The following is a 16,098-nucleotide window of genomic DNA, read 5'->3' on the forward strand; positions in this document are numbered from 1 at the left end:
GGGTCCAGGGTGCCCAGATAACTGGTTAAATGTTATTTCCGGGTGTGACCGTAAGGGTGTCTCTGGATGAGAACAGATTATAATCTGTACCCTGAATGAAGAAGAGTGTCGTCCCCGGGGTGGGTGGGCAGCGTCCAATCTGTCGGGGGTCTGAATACAGTAAGAAGGTGAAGGAAGGGAGAATTACTCCCCCACCTTTCTCTGTCTGGCTGCCTGAGCTGCGTCTTCTCCTGCCCTCCGTCGGGAACTTAGACTAGCGGCTGTCTTGGTTCTCAGCCTTTGGACTCAGCCTAGAGCCACACCCCTGGCTGTCCTCGGGTCTCCAGCTGGCCAACTTGCACACAGTGGGACTTCTCAACTTCCATACTCACGGGAGGCAATCCCTTATAATCTGGATGGATGGATGGATGGATGGATGGATGGACAGTAACAGATATGTAGAATGCATATCTCCGGTGGGTTCTGTTTCTCTGGAGAGCCCTGACCCATACATACAATTATCCTTTCTCGAGTAGCTTCTCCCCGTTACTCGTTCGCAGGATCTGATCATTTACGTCTTCACGGTGCTTATCACTACCTGCAACTACAGTTCTGTCTCCTTGTGTGTTTGGTGTTCCCCCCATAAGAACTGAGGCCAAGCGAGCCAGGGCCCTGTTTTCTTACTCAACGCACCCCTGCCCTGCCCGGCCCAGTGCCTGGCCCTTCGCCAGTCCTCAGTCTGTATTTGTGACGGCAGCATGGCAGGGAGCAATGGAAGAAGGACACAGAAGGAATATATTGTGAGAAACAATGGAGAGGTATTTCCCAGAAACACCCCAGGGGCTTCTCTTGTGCCCCGTCTACGTCTTGGTCCCCAGCAGGGTCTGATGCTGTGAACACTGTCACCTGGTATCAGCCTGCCAGGCGTGTGACATGGTTTCGTATTATCTCTGCCCCAAAGTGCTGTCTTGCACATCCAGGAAAGCAGGGCCTGTCACAACCTGAGCTCCCAAGAAATGTCACACACACACCCGAAGGCCACTGAGGGAGGGAGGGTTCTCAGAGGCACGTCCCAGGTTTGGGGATTTTTTGTTTTGTTTTGTTTTTAACATTTTGTTGGTCCAATGCAACCTGCTTTTTGGAATCCTGGCCTCGAGAACAGTTTGCTGCAAGTTCTGGAGATAAGTCCGGACCGGTGCCAGCACGGAAGCCGGTCAGGCATTAGCTGGCTGAGGAAGGACTCAAAGTCGGGGGACCAGGGAGGGGGCTGGGGAAGAGGGACAACTGGCTGTATTTCAGGGGGCAGAGTGACAGGGCACATGGACCCACCGTCCTTCTACAAGCTGCTTCCTCTGAGGCTGAGGATGAGGGTGTGAGCTCTGCCAGTGAAAGTCTTCCTCACCTGCTCATCAAAATACAGCAACAAACACCCTTCGGCTGGCCTGAGCTTTTCCCTCGGTGCCCCTTTCGCCAACCTCCCGAGGCTGCTGAAGCCCATTACAGCAGGAGAAGCCTCACTCCAGGGACAGCACCCTGCACAGGGGTCCCCATCCGAGCTGCCGCATCCCGGAAGGAGGAGGCCGCTGCTCCGTCCTCCAGTCCAGGCCAGAGAACAGGTGCACAAACCAGATGGGCGGTGGGAGCTACAAGTCTCTGCAAGCTACAAGTGAAGCCCCTGGCTTGGGGTTCAGCCATCATCGGGGAAGCCTGACATCATCCTCTCCTCCCCCATTCTCGCACCTCAGGCAGGGAGGCAGGACCCCCCGCCCCCCAGAATCCCTCGTGGGCTCCTCCTGCCCCACAGGTTCCAAACTCTGAGATGGGAGGACTCAGCTGGTGCCCAGGGGGTGTGGCCAGGGGCGGGCCAGGTGCACAGCGGGCCCCTGGGGACAGGTGCTGTTCTGGGCGCTGCAGGTTGACTCCTTCCCACTTCCCGCCTCCCCTCTTCCCTCTCCTCGTGGAGAGGAGCCCTGCCTGGGCTCTGGCAAGCCAGGAAGGGAGGGGGCGGCTCAGTCGTCCTCATCCTCGTCCTCGTCTTCCGTGTCCTTGTTGGGCGCGCACCTCTGGAAGCACTGCACCACGGTGGCCAAGAAGAAGCTGGAGATGATGGCAGCGATGGACACGGCCACGCCCGAGAAGATGATGATGAACAGGTCTGTGAGTGACAGGCTGAACCTGCATTCGCTGAAGCTGGCCTCAGACAGCTCGTGCAGGGATACCCTCCTGTTGCCCAGGGGCAGGGAGCACTGGATCTCCTCGCGGCCTGTGGAGAAGGCAGCAGGGTGAGAGAGAGAGGTCTGCAGGACCCAGGACCATCTAAAAGTTGGCAGCGCGGGCGCCTGCAAAGTATGGAGCAGGAGCAGCGCCCAGAGCGAAAGGGGGGGTGATTATAATGGAATTTACGCTTTTGTAAAAGCCCCAGAGCAATCCGCACGGGGAAATCAGAATGCCTTGGTCTCCCTTGCCTGCTCCAGGGTGTGGAACTCTGCGTTCTGAACCACTCTGGTGGTGATGCAAGAGGAGATTGAAGGCCAGGGCCTCTGTAGACCTTGATCCAGACCTGGGTACCACCCGGGATTGGGGGCGGGCCGAGGGAGGCTGAGGCAAGGGGGAGGGGGCAGTGCCCACGGATGCCATACGCTTCAGCTTGGAGGGCCACCTCCCGAGCTAGATGCCGTCCTCCTTGTCCTTGTCCTTAGGGCAAAAGTGAACAGAGGGTTAGCATGGCCCTGGAGTAAGTCCACTACTCTGGAAGGGTTTTCCCCCAATGCGAGTGGGGGAAATAGGCCCTATGTGAAGGTGGCCTTCAAACAGCAGTTACCGAAGCTTCTGTGACGCTTCCGTGAGCTTCAGAATCACCTGAAGAGAGTTTGAAAATGCAGGTTCCCCGGGGAGTTGGCGAGCTTCTGGAACACTCACTCCGACCATGCCCAGAGGAGCCCTGGTGACCTCTGTTTTATATATTGAGTGATATTGACTGATATATATTGGTGATCAAGTGAAATCCGTCTAAGATCTCACTTGAAGAGTGGCTGATTTAAAAAGAAGTCTCACCCCCTCCTGTCCCGGAAAATCTGAGTCTGTGGTTTTCCAGACACTCATTTATTCATTCAACACACATTTACGGAGCTCTTTATCCTAATGTCAGAGAGTGTAAATTCTAGAAGACAGACACGCGCTTGTGCCTCGAACACATGTGTATTGGCATCTGCTACCTGCTAGGCCCTGGGGACACAGCAGTGAGCATAACAAAGTTCTTGCCCCGATGCAGCTTAGGTGTAGACAGTTACTGAGTAGATCAAGAAAAATACATGAATGTTGGGGCGCTTGAGTGGCTCAGCTGGTTAAGCATCTGACTCTTGATTTCAGCTCAGATCATGGTCTCAGGGTCGTGAGATCCAGCCCCTCGTCAGGCTCCATGCTCGGTGGGGAGTCTGCTTTTCTCCCTCCTCTCTGCCCCTCCCCCATCACACATGTGCTCTCTCTCTCTCTCTCAAATTAATAAATCTTTAAAAAAGAGACATACATACGTGCGAAGATGACACCCTAGGGTAAAATGAGGAGTGTCTGGGAAAGAGGGCTGTTTTTAGATGGGGTGTTCAGGAGCTGATGTTTCAGCAAAGATCTAAAGAACAAGATAGAATCAGTCACGGAAGAACAGTCGAGGCAGAGGAGACAGGAAGTTGGCAAAGAGCTCAGTGTTCAGAAAACTTTGTGTAGCCAGGGGAGCTGTGGGGGCAAAGGGGTGTTTAGTATGAGCTGAGGTGGGAGACGTGCACACAGGTTGAAATGAACCCCCCGACTCGCCAGGGTCTCCAGATGAATATCAGGAACAGGGGCCCCACCTCCACCGCCAGCCCTGTTATGGACTGAATCGTGTCCCCCTCCTCCCACGTTTATATGGTGAAGACCTAACCCCCAGTGTGACTGTAATTAGAGATAACAATAGGGGGATAATTAAGTTCAATGAGGTCAGAAGGGTGGGGCTCTAATCTCACAGGACTGTTATCTTCCTAAGATGAGGAAGATACAACCCAGAGCTCTTTCTCTCTCTCTCTGCATGTGCACAGAGTTAAGGCCATGTGAGGACTCCAGGAGAAGGTGGCCATCTACAAGCCAGGAAGAGGGAACCCACCAGAAACTGACCCTGCTGGCACCTTGATCTGGGACTTCCAGGCTTCGGAACTGTGAGAAAATCAATGTCTGTTATCGGAGTCCCTAGCCTGTGGTATTTTGTCGCGGTGGTCCTAGGAAAGGAATACATGAACAAAAGATAGACTTGTGTGAGCAGTCAGCCGCCAAAGGCTGTTTGTTACGAAGTGTAATCCACACACTCTGACCGATACACAGTATGAACTGTATACACCTACCTCGGATGTAAGAAAATGTGTAATCTTAAAATGCATAAAGAGATCAGATCTTCTGTTCTGATCTGGAAGAGGAGAGAAAAATAAAGCGGTAGAAACTAGCATGCCTATTGCCCTCAGTATGGGCAAACTATTCCAAGTGCTACAAACATACCAACTCTTAATTCTCACCACAGCTTTATGAGGTCAGTAATATTAGCATGCCCATTTTATGGACGAGAACACTGAAGCCTAGTGGGTTTACATAGCTCGCCTTCAGCGACACAGCTTCCTGGAAATGTGAGGACACCATTTTGACGTGAAGCTCAGCTGCCTACAATCTGCTTACCTTTGGCTTCCTTGGAACTTTCAGGAAAACCTGCAATTGCCCTCTTTTTCAGGGCTTCCAGGTTTCAAAGAGCTGGCCCTCAATCCATCTCCAGAATTATCTGAAAGTCAGAATGATTTCCTCACATCTCCCTAAGAAGCTGGCTTCCGTCCTGTGAAGAGCAGCCCTGCTCATTGCACAGCAACCCTGGAACCGCCCTTTGGGTCTTTGTTTGTGTATCTTTCCTTCTCCAGCTCAGACACAGAGGCTTCCTCCCTCCTGTCCTGGCTCATCTTTTACGTAGCTTACAGACGACCCACTGATGCTCTCCTCCCCGTGAGAGCCATTGCCACGGCAACCAGACTCACAGTCCCTCCTCTCCCTGATCCTGTGCCCACCCGAATACCCAGGGAATGAGCTGGACGAGAGCTCTGCATGCTTCTCCAGTTGATGCTGGACTCGTTTTTGACTTTCTTTCTCTTAACCCCAACTTCCGCTGACTACTTAAGAGCATTTTCAATGCATCTGAACAGGGGCGCCTGGGTGGCTCAGTCATTAAGCATCTGCCTTTGGCCCAGGGCCTGATCCCAGGGTCCTGGGATCGAGTCCCGCATCAGGATCCCTGCTCCGCTGGGAGCCTGCTTCTTCCTCTCCCACTCCCCCTGCTTGTGTTCCCTCTCCGGCTGGCTGTCTCTCTGTCAAAGAAATAAATAAAATCTTAAAAAAAAAATACATCTCAACAGAATTAGGAGAACTTGAAGACAGAGTTACACTGGGGTTCCCTTGGGCTTCCCTTGTTTTCTTCAATGGAAAGTGGACAAATCATTTGACCTCCCTCCTCTGAACAGCGGCAGATGTTACGAACATAAACAAGATGGACTCCAGTGAAGTCCAGGCTGTTTCTAATTCCAAGATAATATTTGCAATCTTCAAACCTGTACCAAGTCACTACTATTGCCTAGGGAAACTTTCTAGCAGTTCTTGTCTTCAATAAGCTGTATTCACTGGCAAACAACCACAACGCCAACAGCACAAGCCTACAGAGCCTGCCCTTTAAATCCAGCCTTTGCCTGCCAGGACTCCTTGAGTCGATTCCGATTTCCACGATGGTCTCTGCGCCTGGAGATTAGGCTTGGCATTTTTACAAAGTGACACCTTTAGAGAACGTCATCTCACATTTCTCTGTGGCTAGAAGGAACAGGCTTGTTTGCAAAACATCACACACCAGCCCACCAGGAGTGGGAGACTCTGGAACCACGCTGGATGGAGCTAGCACGATGAGATACCCTGTCTTAATGGGTTTGGTAGCTCACTAAAGGCAGAGAAATAAGAAGAGTCAGACAAAGAGTGTCAGCCGGGCAGACAAGGCCCAGCAGAGGGGACAGGGATCGCCGGAGCGCTCTGGAGACGCGTCCCAGGCTGGCTGCAGAACTCAGGAGTCAGGGTGATCTGGCTTTGGGTATCTCGTCTCTGCTGCACGATCTTCCTCTAGACCAGAGTTTCTCACGCTTGGCACTACTGATGTTTTGTGTCAGTTGAGTGTTGTGGGAGGGCAGTCCTGTGTGGGGCAGGGTGTTTACCAGCATTCCTGCTCCCAGTAGTACGATCACGAATGTCTCCCAACAGTGCCACGTGGCCCCTGCAAGAGGGGAATAAAGTCCTTCTGGTTGAGAACTTCAGGGGGAAGTGCCCGGCAAAGTGAGTTACCCTCCATGGCGGGGCTACTGTCTGTGACTGACCTTAGTTATTAAGTGGCTTTCTTTGATTCGTGCATCAAACACAACAGGTGGGGTTTTATGCTAGAGGCTGTGAAGGACGAAAAAGGAAACAGAGGCAGGAAGGAGGACGGGAAGGAAGGAAGAAGAGAAAGACACAGTTCTGGCCTCAGGACCTTCCATCTAACAGGAGGGGTACCAGTGCAGGGCCAGTGGAAAGGTGGGGGGTCAAGGGCACATGAGGGGAGGGAGGGGGTCCCCGGGATGTCCCTCCTTGATTTGGAACATTCCCCTTCCTTTCCTGACCCCCATCTCTTCAGCTGTCGGAGCTAAGAACAGTAAACAAAAGCCAATACTGATACAGCATTTTGAGTCCGCTGGGCGCTGCTCTCCGGGCTCTACGCACGTGAGGTTACTTGATCCTCACGCCAACCCCATGAGGAGCCTGCTATAACTCTCCCCATTTTACGGATGATCCAACTGAGGCACAGAGATATCAAGTGACTTGCCCAAAGCCACACAGCTGGGGAACGACAGAACTGAGAGTGATCCTAGCCAGCCTGGCTCAAGTCCACACTCCGACCACCCCCTGGCCCACCTGCTCTCCCAGGGCTGCCCAGCCTCACCCAGGACCTCACAAGGAGTTCCTTTCAGGCAGACTGTCTTTTAAAGAGATGCTCTAGAACTCTCCAGCAACCGTCCTGTGTCCAGCCTTGACCCAGACGGACCAGAGAGGTCTTCCTTGTCAGGAGCAGGACTCTGAATGTAGATATGGAGGGACACCCATGTGTGAGTCTTGGTAACCGCCCCCCCTCCACCCCGGTGATGGTGTTGTGAGCATGACCTAAGGGGACATCTGGAAACTCTCACTGTGGCCCCTGGCCACCTTCGTGCTTAAAAACACAGCGTTCATTTTATTCAGGTTTTCAAGGTTTCAAAATGTGCCCACACCTGACTCCAGATATCTGAGGAGGCTGCCTGCATCAGTCAGTGTTCTCCAGAGACACAACCAATAGGGTGTGTGTGTGCGTGTGTGTGTGTGTAAAGAGCTGTATCATAAGGAATCGGCTCACACGATGACGGAGGGTGACAAGTCCCCAGGTCCGCAGCCAGTAAGCTGGTGACCCCGAGAGCTGATGGGGTACTTTCAGGCTGAATATTGGCAGCCTCAACACCCAGGAAGAGCCAATGTTTCCGTTCAAGTCCGAAGGCAAGAACTGATGTTCCAGCTCGAGGCCGTCAGGCAGGAGGAGCTCCCCCTTACTCACAGGAGGGTCACTTTTGATTTGTTCTAATCAACTGATTAGATGAGGCCCACCAACATTGGGGAGGGCACTCGGCTTCACCCAGTCTACGGATTCAAATGCTCATCTCATCCAAAGACACCCTCATAGGCGCACTTGGATAACGTCTGCCTCAACATCCAAGCTGTCGAAAATCTGCCGTCCCAGTGCTCTCCATGCTTTTCCGCAGCAGCAAGAGAGACTTTTTTTTGGTTTTTTTTTTAAAGATTTTATTTATTTATTCAACAGAGATAGACAGCCAGCGAGAGAGGGAACACAAGCAGGGGGAGTGGGAGAGGAAGAAGCAGGCTCCCAGCGGAGGAGCCTGACGTGGGGCTCTATCCCAGAATGCCGGGATCACACCCTGAGCCGAAGGCAGACGCTTAACGACTGCGCCACCCAGGCGCCCCGAGAGATGTTTTTTAATTGTATGGGTCTGAGGTGAAAATTCAGAAGAAATTGTCTTTTTTCCTCTACTTGCTCAGAATACCCGAGGGGAGGCAGAAAGAGTTCGGAGCAAGAGCGGGACTTAGCAGTGAGGAAAATGGACCATTTACGCGTCTAGAATCGTTCTCTGACTTCAGAGGGAGCGGTGGCTTCTCTTTCTCCTGCTTCTCCTCCCTCTGCCCTCCAATCGCCTCCTCCTCTCCCTCTCTCTTTCTCTTTCTTCCTCTGTGTCCTTTTTTTTTAAATTGATTTATTTATTTTAGAGAAAGAAAGAAAAAGAAAGCAAGCAAGCACGCAGGGGAGGGGGCTGCAGGAGAGGGAGAGAGAGAAACCTCAAGCAGACTCCCCAGTGAGCGAGGAGCCCGATGCAGGGCTCGATCTCTTGACCCTGAGATCATGACCGGAGCTAAAATCAGGAGTCAGCCACTCAACTGACTGAGCCACCCAGGCGGCCCTCCTCCGTGTACTTTTTATTGTGGCAAAACATACAGGACATAAAACTTACTGTTTGAACTGTTTCTAAGTGTGCAATCTGGTGGCATGAAGTATAGTTAACAATGTTATACAATCATCACCACTACCATTTCCAGAACGTTCTCGTCCCTTAAACTCTGTACCCTTTCCTCCATCCCCAGCCCCTGCTAACCGCTGTCCTACTTTCTGTCTCTATGAACTTGCCTACTCAGAGAGGCTTAACCGTACAATATGCATCGTTTTATGGCTGGCTTATTTCACCAAGCAGAATGTGTTTAAGGTTCCTCCATGGCTGTAGCACGTATCAAAATTTCCCTCTTTTTTAAGCTGAATGATATTCCATTGCATGGATACATCACATTTTATTTCTCCTTTTGTCTGTTGATGGAACACTGGGTTGTTTCCACCTCGTGGCTATTGTAAATACTTCTGCTGTAAACATTGGCACGTAAGTATCTGTTGAAATCTGGCAGTTCTTGGGGCAATGTACCCAGAAGTGGAAACGCGCGGTCATATGGTGATTCTATGTTTAACTTTTTGAGGGACCTCCATACTGTGTTCCGCAGTGGCTGCACCCCATTTTATGCTCCTGCCAGCAAAGCACAAGGGTTCCAACCTCTCCACATATTTGCCCACACTTATTATGTCACATTAAAAAAATAAAAAGAAGGGGCGCCTGGGGGGCACAGCGGTTAAGCGTCTGCCTTCGGCTCAGGGCATGATCCTGGCGTTGTGGGATCGAGCCCCACATCGGGCTCCTCCGCTGGGAGCCTGCTTCTTCCTCTCCCACTCCCCCTGCTTGTGTTCCCTCTCTCGCTGGCTGTCTCTATGTCTGTCAAATAAATAAATAAAATCTTAAAAAAAAATAAAAATAAAAAAATAAAAAGGAGGCCCATCCTAAGGGGTGCAAAGTAGTATCTCATTTTTTGTGGGTTTTGTGATTTCGACTTGCATCTCTCACGTGACTAGTGGCTTGAGCATCTTTTCATGTGCTCGTTGGCCCGCTCCTTCTTTTTAAATAAAGGCTATCATCTCCTAAAACGCCGGCATGTGACATGTCATCAGGGATTAGCAGCCACATTGCAAAGGGTTAGTCCCTAGCGATTCAACACCGGGTGGAAAGCAGGCCTGGAAAAGCCCAGAGGAGACAGACTGGGCGGACTTCCGAAAAGAAAGAATATGCATATCTCCCAATTCAGTGTAATTCACCTACGACGTCCTGAGCCCTCACCCATCCCCTAAAGCAGGAGGGGTGGGCGAGCCGTGTGGGGACCAGGTCCTGAGCACCTGTTGTGCTCTGATGCAGAGAGTCCCTCGGCACACATCACTTACCACTTGCTTCATCTGGGAGGTGAGCGGCACTAGGCTCAACTCACGGCTGAGGAAACGGGCCTCAGAAATCTTTGGCAATTCGCATATTATTAAACGGTAAAGCCGGAATTCAAGCCACACTCAACTTGGTCTGTTTTACCCCGAAGCCCATGTTTCTTCCGCCTGCCCATGTTGTTTGTCACACCAAAGAAAGTGACATCCCTGGCCCCAGGACATTTCTAACCCAGCAGAGGAACCAAAACTAAAGTATACGAAGCCACCGGAAAGGAAGGTAATATACAGCTGGGGATCTGTAGGGCTTCACAAACTGAGAGAATGAAGAGACAGGGTGTCTAGAAGCTCTCATCAGTATTTATGGAGTGAATGAATAGCTTTGAGTTTGAAGGATTATTCGGGTGGAGTGAGAAAGGCCTTGCAGGCAAGAGGCACAGGTGGAATCCGAAAGCGTGGGTGGGTGTTAGACGTTCCTCCAGGACTAGGATAGCGCCTCCCAGCTACGGCATCTTCCCAAAGGACCGTCCCTGGTGGAATTCCGGTGGGCTGTGTATCGAGTCACCAGAGAGTCATGGCCAGGAACCGAGAATTTGGATTAAGACATTAAAAAAAAATTGGGGTTTTTTTTTGGTCAATGCGATGGTGGTAGTCTTTAAAGAATCTAAAAAATCCCATTTAAATCAGGAGAGGAAGCAGCATTGTCACATGGACACAAATGTCACGCTGCTGTAATGAGACAGGACACATGTCGTGAGCCTCTTCAGTCACCATCCTCCGCCTGGCTCCTGTGCAAGCACCTGAGGGTGTGGCTTCTGCCTGTCCCGTGTCCCAGGCAGCCGGGAGTAAAGGGCATGGCCCGAGGCGGAGGCCAAGGCCCTCTGCTCATGACAAAGATCTCTCGAGAGCCTACAGTCTACAGCTGTGGTCCTCAGGTTTTTGGATGTTATATGCCGGTAAAAAAGAGAGAGAGAAAGAGAGAGAGAAGAAAGAAAGAAAGAAAGAAAGAAAGAAAGAAAGAAAGAAAGAAAGAAAGAAAGAAAAAAAAGAAAGAAAGAAAGAGAAGGAAGGAAGAAGGAAGGAAGGAGGAAGGAAGGAAGGAGGAAAGAAAGGAAGAAAGAAAAGAAACAGAGAGACTGACAGAGGACTACAGCTTATAATTTTGCCCGTAAGGACATTCAAAGCATACACCATCATCCCCCCATCACTATCATCATCCTCACGTTGTAAGAGGAGCTTTTGTACGCCATTAAAGTTAAGAAGGGCAGAAAAAGATGAAAAGGGGTAAATGCGTTGAGCCTTAAGAACCACTCAGCACGCCGCCCTCACAGCCCTCCCTTTGCGAAGGGCCTGTGGGTGCCTGGACAGACGACCCTGGATCCGGGGCCGCCTTGGGGGGGCGCCGTCTACATTCCGTACTTCCCGTTCCACCTGGAACGAATGCCCGGGGGTCGAGGGTCGCTTCCTTACTCCTCAAGAGCAGAGGTGCGGGAAGGACAGCTCCAGGGCCACACCCCCCCTTCTCCGCTCCTCCCATGTTTTCGGGAGTCAAGTCATACGCAACACGGCCAGGCCCCTTGGTTTCCGCGCTCTCTCGGGCTGCTTTTTTGCTGCAATGGCAGATTTGAGAAGTCACAAGGCCTGAAAGATTTGCCATCTGGCCCTTTCGAGGATGTTTGCCAACTCTTGTTCAAAACTCAAGAAACACCTCCTACGGGAAGCCTGCCCTGAATGCCACCTATGTTCCCCCTTCCCCTGAGTCAGGCTTCTCTTTCCTGAACCCCCATACATCATAATCCACAACCCCTATACTCCACAGGGTGGGGGGCTGTGCCTACCATGTCTGCACCCACAGCTCCCACCTTAGAGCCTGGCACACAGTACACGAATATCACAAAAACCGAGAAAATCCAGAACAAGTCAGAAAAGTCTAGGTGGGAAGGGTCTTAACATGTGATGCCCAGCCAGGGTCCTGACGGTGGGCTGCGGTCTGTCAGAAACTTGACTGTGATGAGGCCTCAGGGGCTGTTAGTCCAACATGCAGTTTGTGTGGTGGACAACATCTTTCAAAGCTATATTCTGGAAACATTAACCTGAAAGGTTCTTAGTGGCAAAAATGTCAGGAGCTACCAATTTTTATGACTTCTCGCCCTTCTTCAATGAAGCGCATCCAAGATGCGAACTCTTCCTACTTATTACAGATGCGGGGTTCGGCAGAGGACACGATTCCCGCCGAGAATGTAGAACTGAAAGAACGAGAGACATGGAATCCTGAGGAAGGAGAGCAGAAAATCAGCTTCATTACCGCAGGAGACTCGGCGCGGCCCTCCTGCTTCTGCTGTGCACCAGTCCTCCCTTCAGCAGCCACAGCGGGTCTTTTACAGAAAAACTTGCATCCCGTCATTCTTCGGCTCAACACTCCTCCCTCCCAAGCCTCTTTATCTTTCTCAAAGTGAAACCCATGATCCTTCCTGCCATCCCCCCGAACCTCTCACTCCACCTTGCTTGCCATTCCTCCAACACCCCAAGCACAGGCCTACCTCAGGGCCTTTGCACCTGCTCCCTCTACCTGGCTCACTCCTTCACGTTCTTAGGGCCCCTAAGATGTCAGATGTCACCATGTCGGAGATGCTCTCCTCACCCCCACCATCATTCTCCATCCCCCCACCTGGCTTTATTTTTCTCGAGAGCACTCAGCACTACCTGACATATTACCTATATATGTGTTTATTTTCTGCTTCCCTGCCCCTCCCCACTCCAGTGTCAACTCTGTGAGGTCAGGCTTCTGGTTTTGTTCCCAGCTGTTTTCCCAGTACCTAGAACTTTCAAAATATATTTTTGAATGAAAGATAGGATGGGAGAATGGCTTAGCATTGCAGCCACAAAGAGCTTCCTAAACTCTCCCCTGACAGGCCATCCCCCTAACGGCCGATGGTGCTGGACAAAAGTCCTTTTCCCCAGATTCATCAGCAGATAACTCTCCACTCCCTGCTGGGAGAGAGAAGCTCTGTGTGTTTCTCCCATGCTTTTCCCTCTTGAGGGGTGGAAATTCTCAGCGCTCTTCGGGAACAGATGGCATGGGAACAAAGAGCCCCCTACAAATAGTGGGGGCACATCAGCTAACCCCCCCCCCGGAGTCTTACCACATGCAGGTGACCTTCTAAGCACTCTACAACTGTCTACACTGCTTTAATCCACAAAGCAAACTCTGGGGCAAGAACTATGGGGACTCCGGTTCGCAGGTAAGGAAACCAAACTGCTGTGTTATTTGCTTAAGGTTATCCAGCAAAGAAATGGTAGAGCCAGGATTCGGCGTCAGGCAGTCTGACTCCAGACCCTTGCGGTTAGCCATTACCCTCCCTTATTGCCTTAAAAATGCTTGCACAAATTACCGCAGGGGATACGAAGCCCCAGTGGGTCATATCATTACGCCAAGGCTGCACAGTAAACGTGCAAATCCAATTTGGAACCCGTGCTACCTCCAGTGGCGGCCCCCGCCCATGGGACTTGGGGGAAAGAACACCCAAGTTCACGCTCAAGGGTCTGGGTGTTGTATTCCTTTCCTAGGGCTGCCCTAACTCACTACCGCACACTGAGTGGCTTCAAGTAAGTTTATTCCCTCACAGTTCTGGAGGCCAGAGCCTGGAACTGAAGTACGGGGAGGGCCAGGCTCCCTCCGAAGGCTCGAGGGGGGAATACGTCCCGGCCTCCTCTGGCTCTCATGGCTCCAAAGGTTCCTGGATTTATGGCAGCGTCACCCCACCCTCTGCCTCTGACAAATCTCCCTCTTATAAAAACACACCTGCCATTGGTTTTAGGGCCCATCTGAAATCCAGGATGAGCTCACCTTGAGATCCGTTGTTACATCAGCAAAGACCCTTTTTGCAAATAAGGTCCCGCTCACAGGTTTCAGGCTCTGGGACTTGGCCATATCTCTTGGGGGGACACAAGTCAACCCACTCCGAGTGTCTTACGGGTGACAGTCAGCTGCTGCCCCTTGGCCTCTCGTCCTCCCTGACTCCTAATTTGGAGGCTGCCCCCAGATTGCATTTTGGGCCATCAACTTCCACTCCTTGGGTACCTCTTGAAAATGCATGGCCCTCCCCTGGCCAGGGGGTCAGCATGTGACCGACACTGGGCCACAGTCTCTCTGTCCTGGTAAACGGTACCTTGAGTGGCTCGACCACAAAGGTGGCCACAGCCCATTCAGTCCTCCTTCCTCGTGCAGGATGGCTCAACCCCCCACCCACTGCTGCTCTGTCCCCTTGACTGATGACTTCTCCCCAGCAGCTGACACCTGAGCTGGAGAGGGTGAAGAGCTGCCACTCTCCCGAAATAGATGGTGACACAGCGGATGGTAGATTGAGATTAATCTCTTGCCCCTTGCCAACAAACAGGCCTGCAGCCAGAGGATCTCTGGGGCCCTCCCCTCTGAGCCAGTCTCCGCCACCTGCCCCCCCCCACCGTCCCCTGCCTAATCCATATCAACGACAGGCTCTTCTAAGCACTTTTGTCATTAAAAATATACTTCTGTTTTCCCAACTCCACTTAGGCAAAGCCCATGTATACACTGAAAGAACAGAAATAATAAGAAGGAGGATAAAAGGACCTATAAATACATATTTAACACACTGGCTTATACCTTTCTAGATTTCTTCTGCATGTCTGTGTACAGAAATGGACCAAGTAGAAATACAGTCTGCCACTCTGTTGGATAAGCATACCGGGAACATCCTTCCATCCGACCAACGTCATCGCCAAATGTCACTTGTTTACCGATTCATTTATTTTTAAGCAGGCTACACACCCAGTGCAGAGCCTGAGGCGGGGCTCGAACTCATGACCCTGAGATCGAGACCTGAGCTGAGATCAAGAGTCAGACGCTTAGCCGACTGAGCCACCCAAGTGCCCCCCACCAAACATCATTTGTAATGGTTGCAGGCCCTGTATTGTGTAGATGAGCCATGATTTACTTCTGCAATCCCAGGGTGCTTCCAGTCTTTTCCTTATTAGAAGCAAGGCCGCTATGGGCATCTATATACACATTCTTAATGATCTCCCCATGATGCATTCTCACAAGTTGAAGACTGTGCCTGTACTTGTGCCAGCAATGGATTTTGTCACTCTTTCATCTTTGCCGAGCTTATTAGCCAGAAAAGAGTGTAATTGCTGATTTAATTTGCATTTCTCTGGTTATGAACAGAGCTAAATGGTGTATCATGGGCTCATGGACCATTCGGAGTGGTTCTTCTGTGAACTGCCTGCCCAGGACCTGTACTAAATGCTTCAGACGTCTTATCAAGGTGTGAGAAGGCCCCGGTGTCAAGGAGGGTTGGGGAGAGAGCGTGGCCGATCCTCTCCACCCAAACCACGGCTAGAGATACAGCTCCCAGGGAAGAGGCCTTCCCTACCTCCAATGCCCCGGAGGAAGGACCAGCACGAAGGTCTTCCGGGGGCCCCGGGGCATCCATCCCACTGCTCTTGACCAGAGCTCACCCTCCTAGCACTCTCCTCTCCCACTCTCTGGAGTCGGAGGGCTCAGTGTGGCTGCTGAAACCCTGCCAGGGGCTGCCTGCCAGCCTCCCAGAACCCCAGACCCAAAGGACAGAAGCAGTGTGGTGTTCTTCCAGATGCATGGCCAGACTTCCAGCCATGGTTTCCTGGTTTCGCAGCCGTGTAGAAGGTTAGATCCAAAGGCATGTGTGTGTGCCGCCCTGCCCCACATCTCCCCTTTATTGGACCTGAAGGTGCGGGTCCCATGGCCCCTTGCTGCAGCCTCTTGGTGTCACAGAGGAAGACTTCTCAGGGACGCATCCCTGCATGGAGCGCAGGGGGCGGCAAGGTGCTGGGAACGCCAGCTCTAATTTCCGATAGTGCTGGCCTTTGTTCTCCACCATAACTTTCATTAAATATGGGCTGCGGCATCAGGGGAAATTCCCAATTGTCCTTCCTGTCTCAGCCGCAGACACTTTGTCTGATTAAATAATCAGCTGATTTCCACCAGAGGACAAGGCACCTGCAGCATCGGGTCAAGGGCTTCGGCCCTGTGCTGGCTCCACAGAGCACATTCTGTAGAACGGGCAGCAGAGTGCGGTCGGTCTCACTGTGTCCGCTATCCTACACTCTGGTTTGACTTGCAGCCCTGGACCTCAGGACACCCACATCAGTCACTGCACAAGGATAGAACATCGACAGACTCACAG

The 16,098-nt window shown here is 51.8% G+C and overlaps 1 protein-coding gene across 1 annotated transcript in view; it reads right to left on the reverse strand.

Annotated features, from left to right (window-relative positions):
• Window positions 1-765: 765 nt before the first annotated feature.
• LRRC38 (leucine rich repeat containing 38) overlaps window positions 766-16,098 on the reverse strand; it is a 31,942-nt gene continuing 16,609 nt past the window's right edge. The window contains exon 3 of the mRNA XM_002925588.4: window positions 766-2,242. Coding sequence (XP_002925634.1) covers window positions 1,989-2,242 — 254 coding nt within the window. The 3' untranslated portion in view covers window positions 766-1,988. The remainder of the gene's footprint in view (window positions 2,243-16,098) is intronic.

This window comes from Ailuropoda melanoleuca, chromosome 11 (genome assembly GCF_002007445.2).
Source record: "Ailuropoda melanoleuca isolate Jingjing chromosome 11, ASM200744v2, whole genome shotgun sequence".
Taxonomy (NCBI): Eukaryota; Metazoa; Chordata; class Mammalia; order Carnivora; family Ursidae; genus Ailuropoda; species Ailuropoda melanoleuca.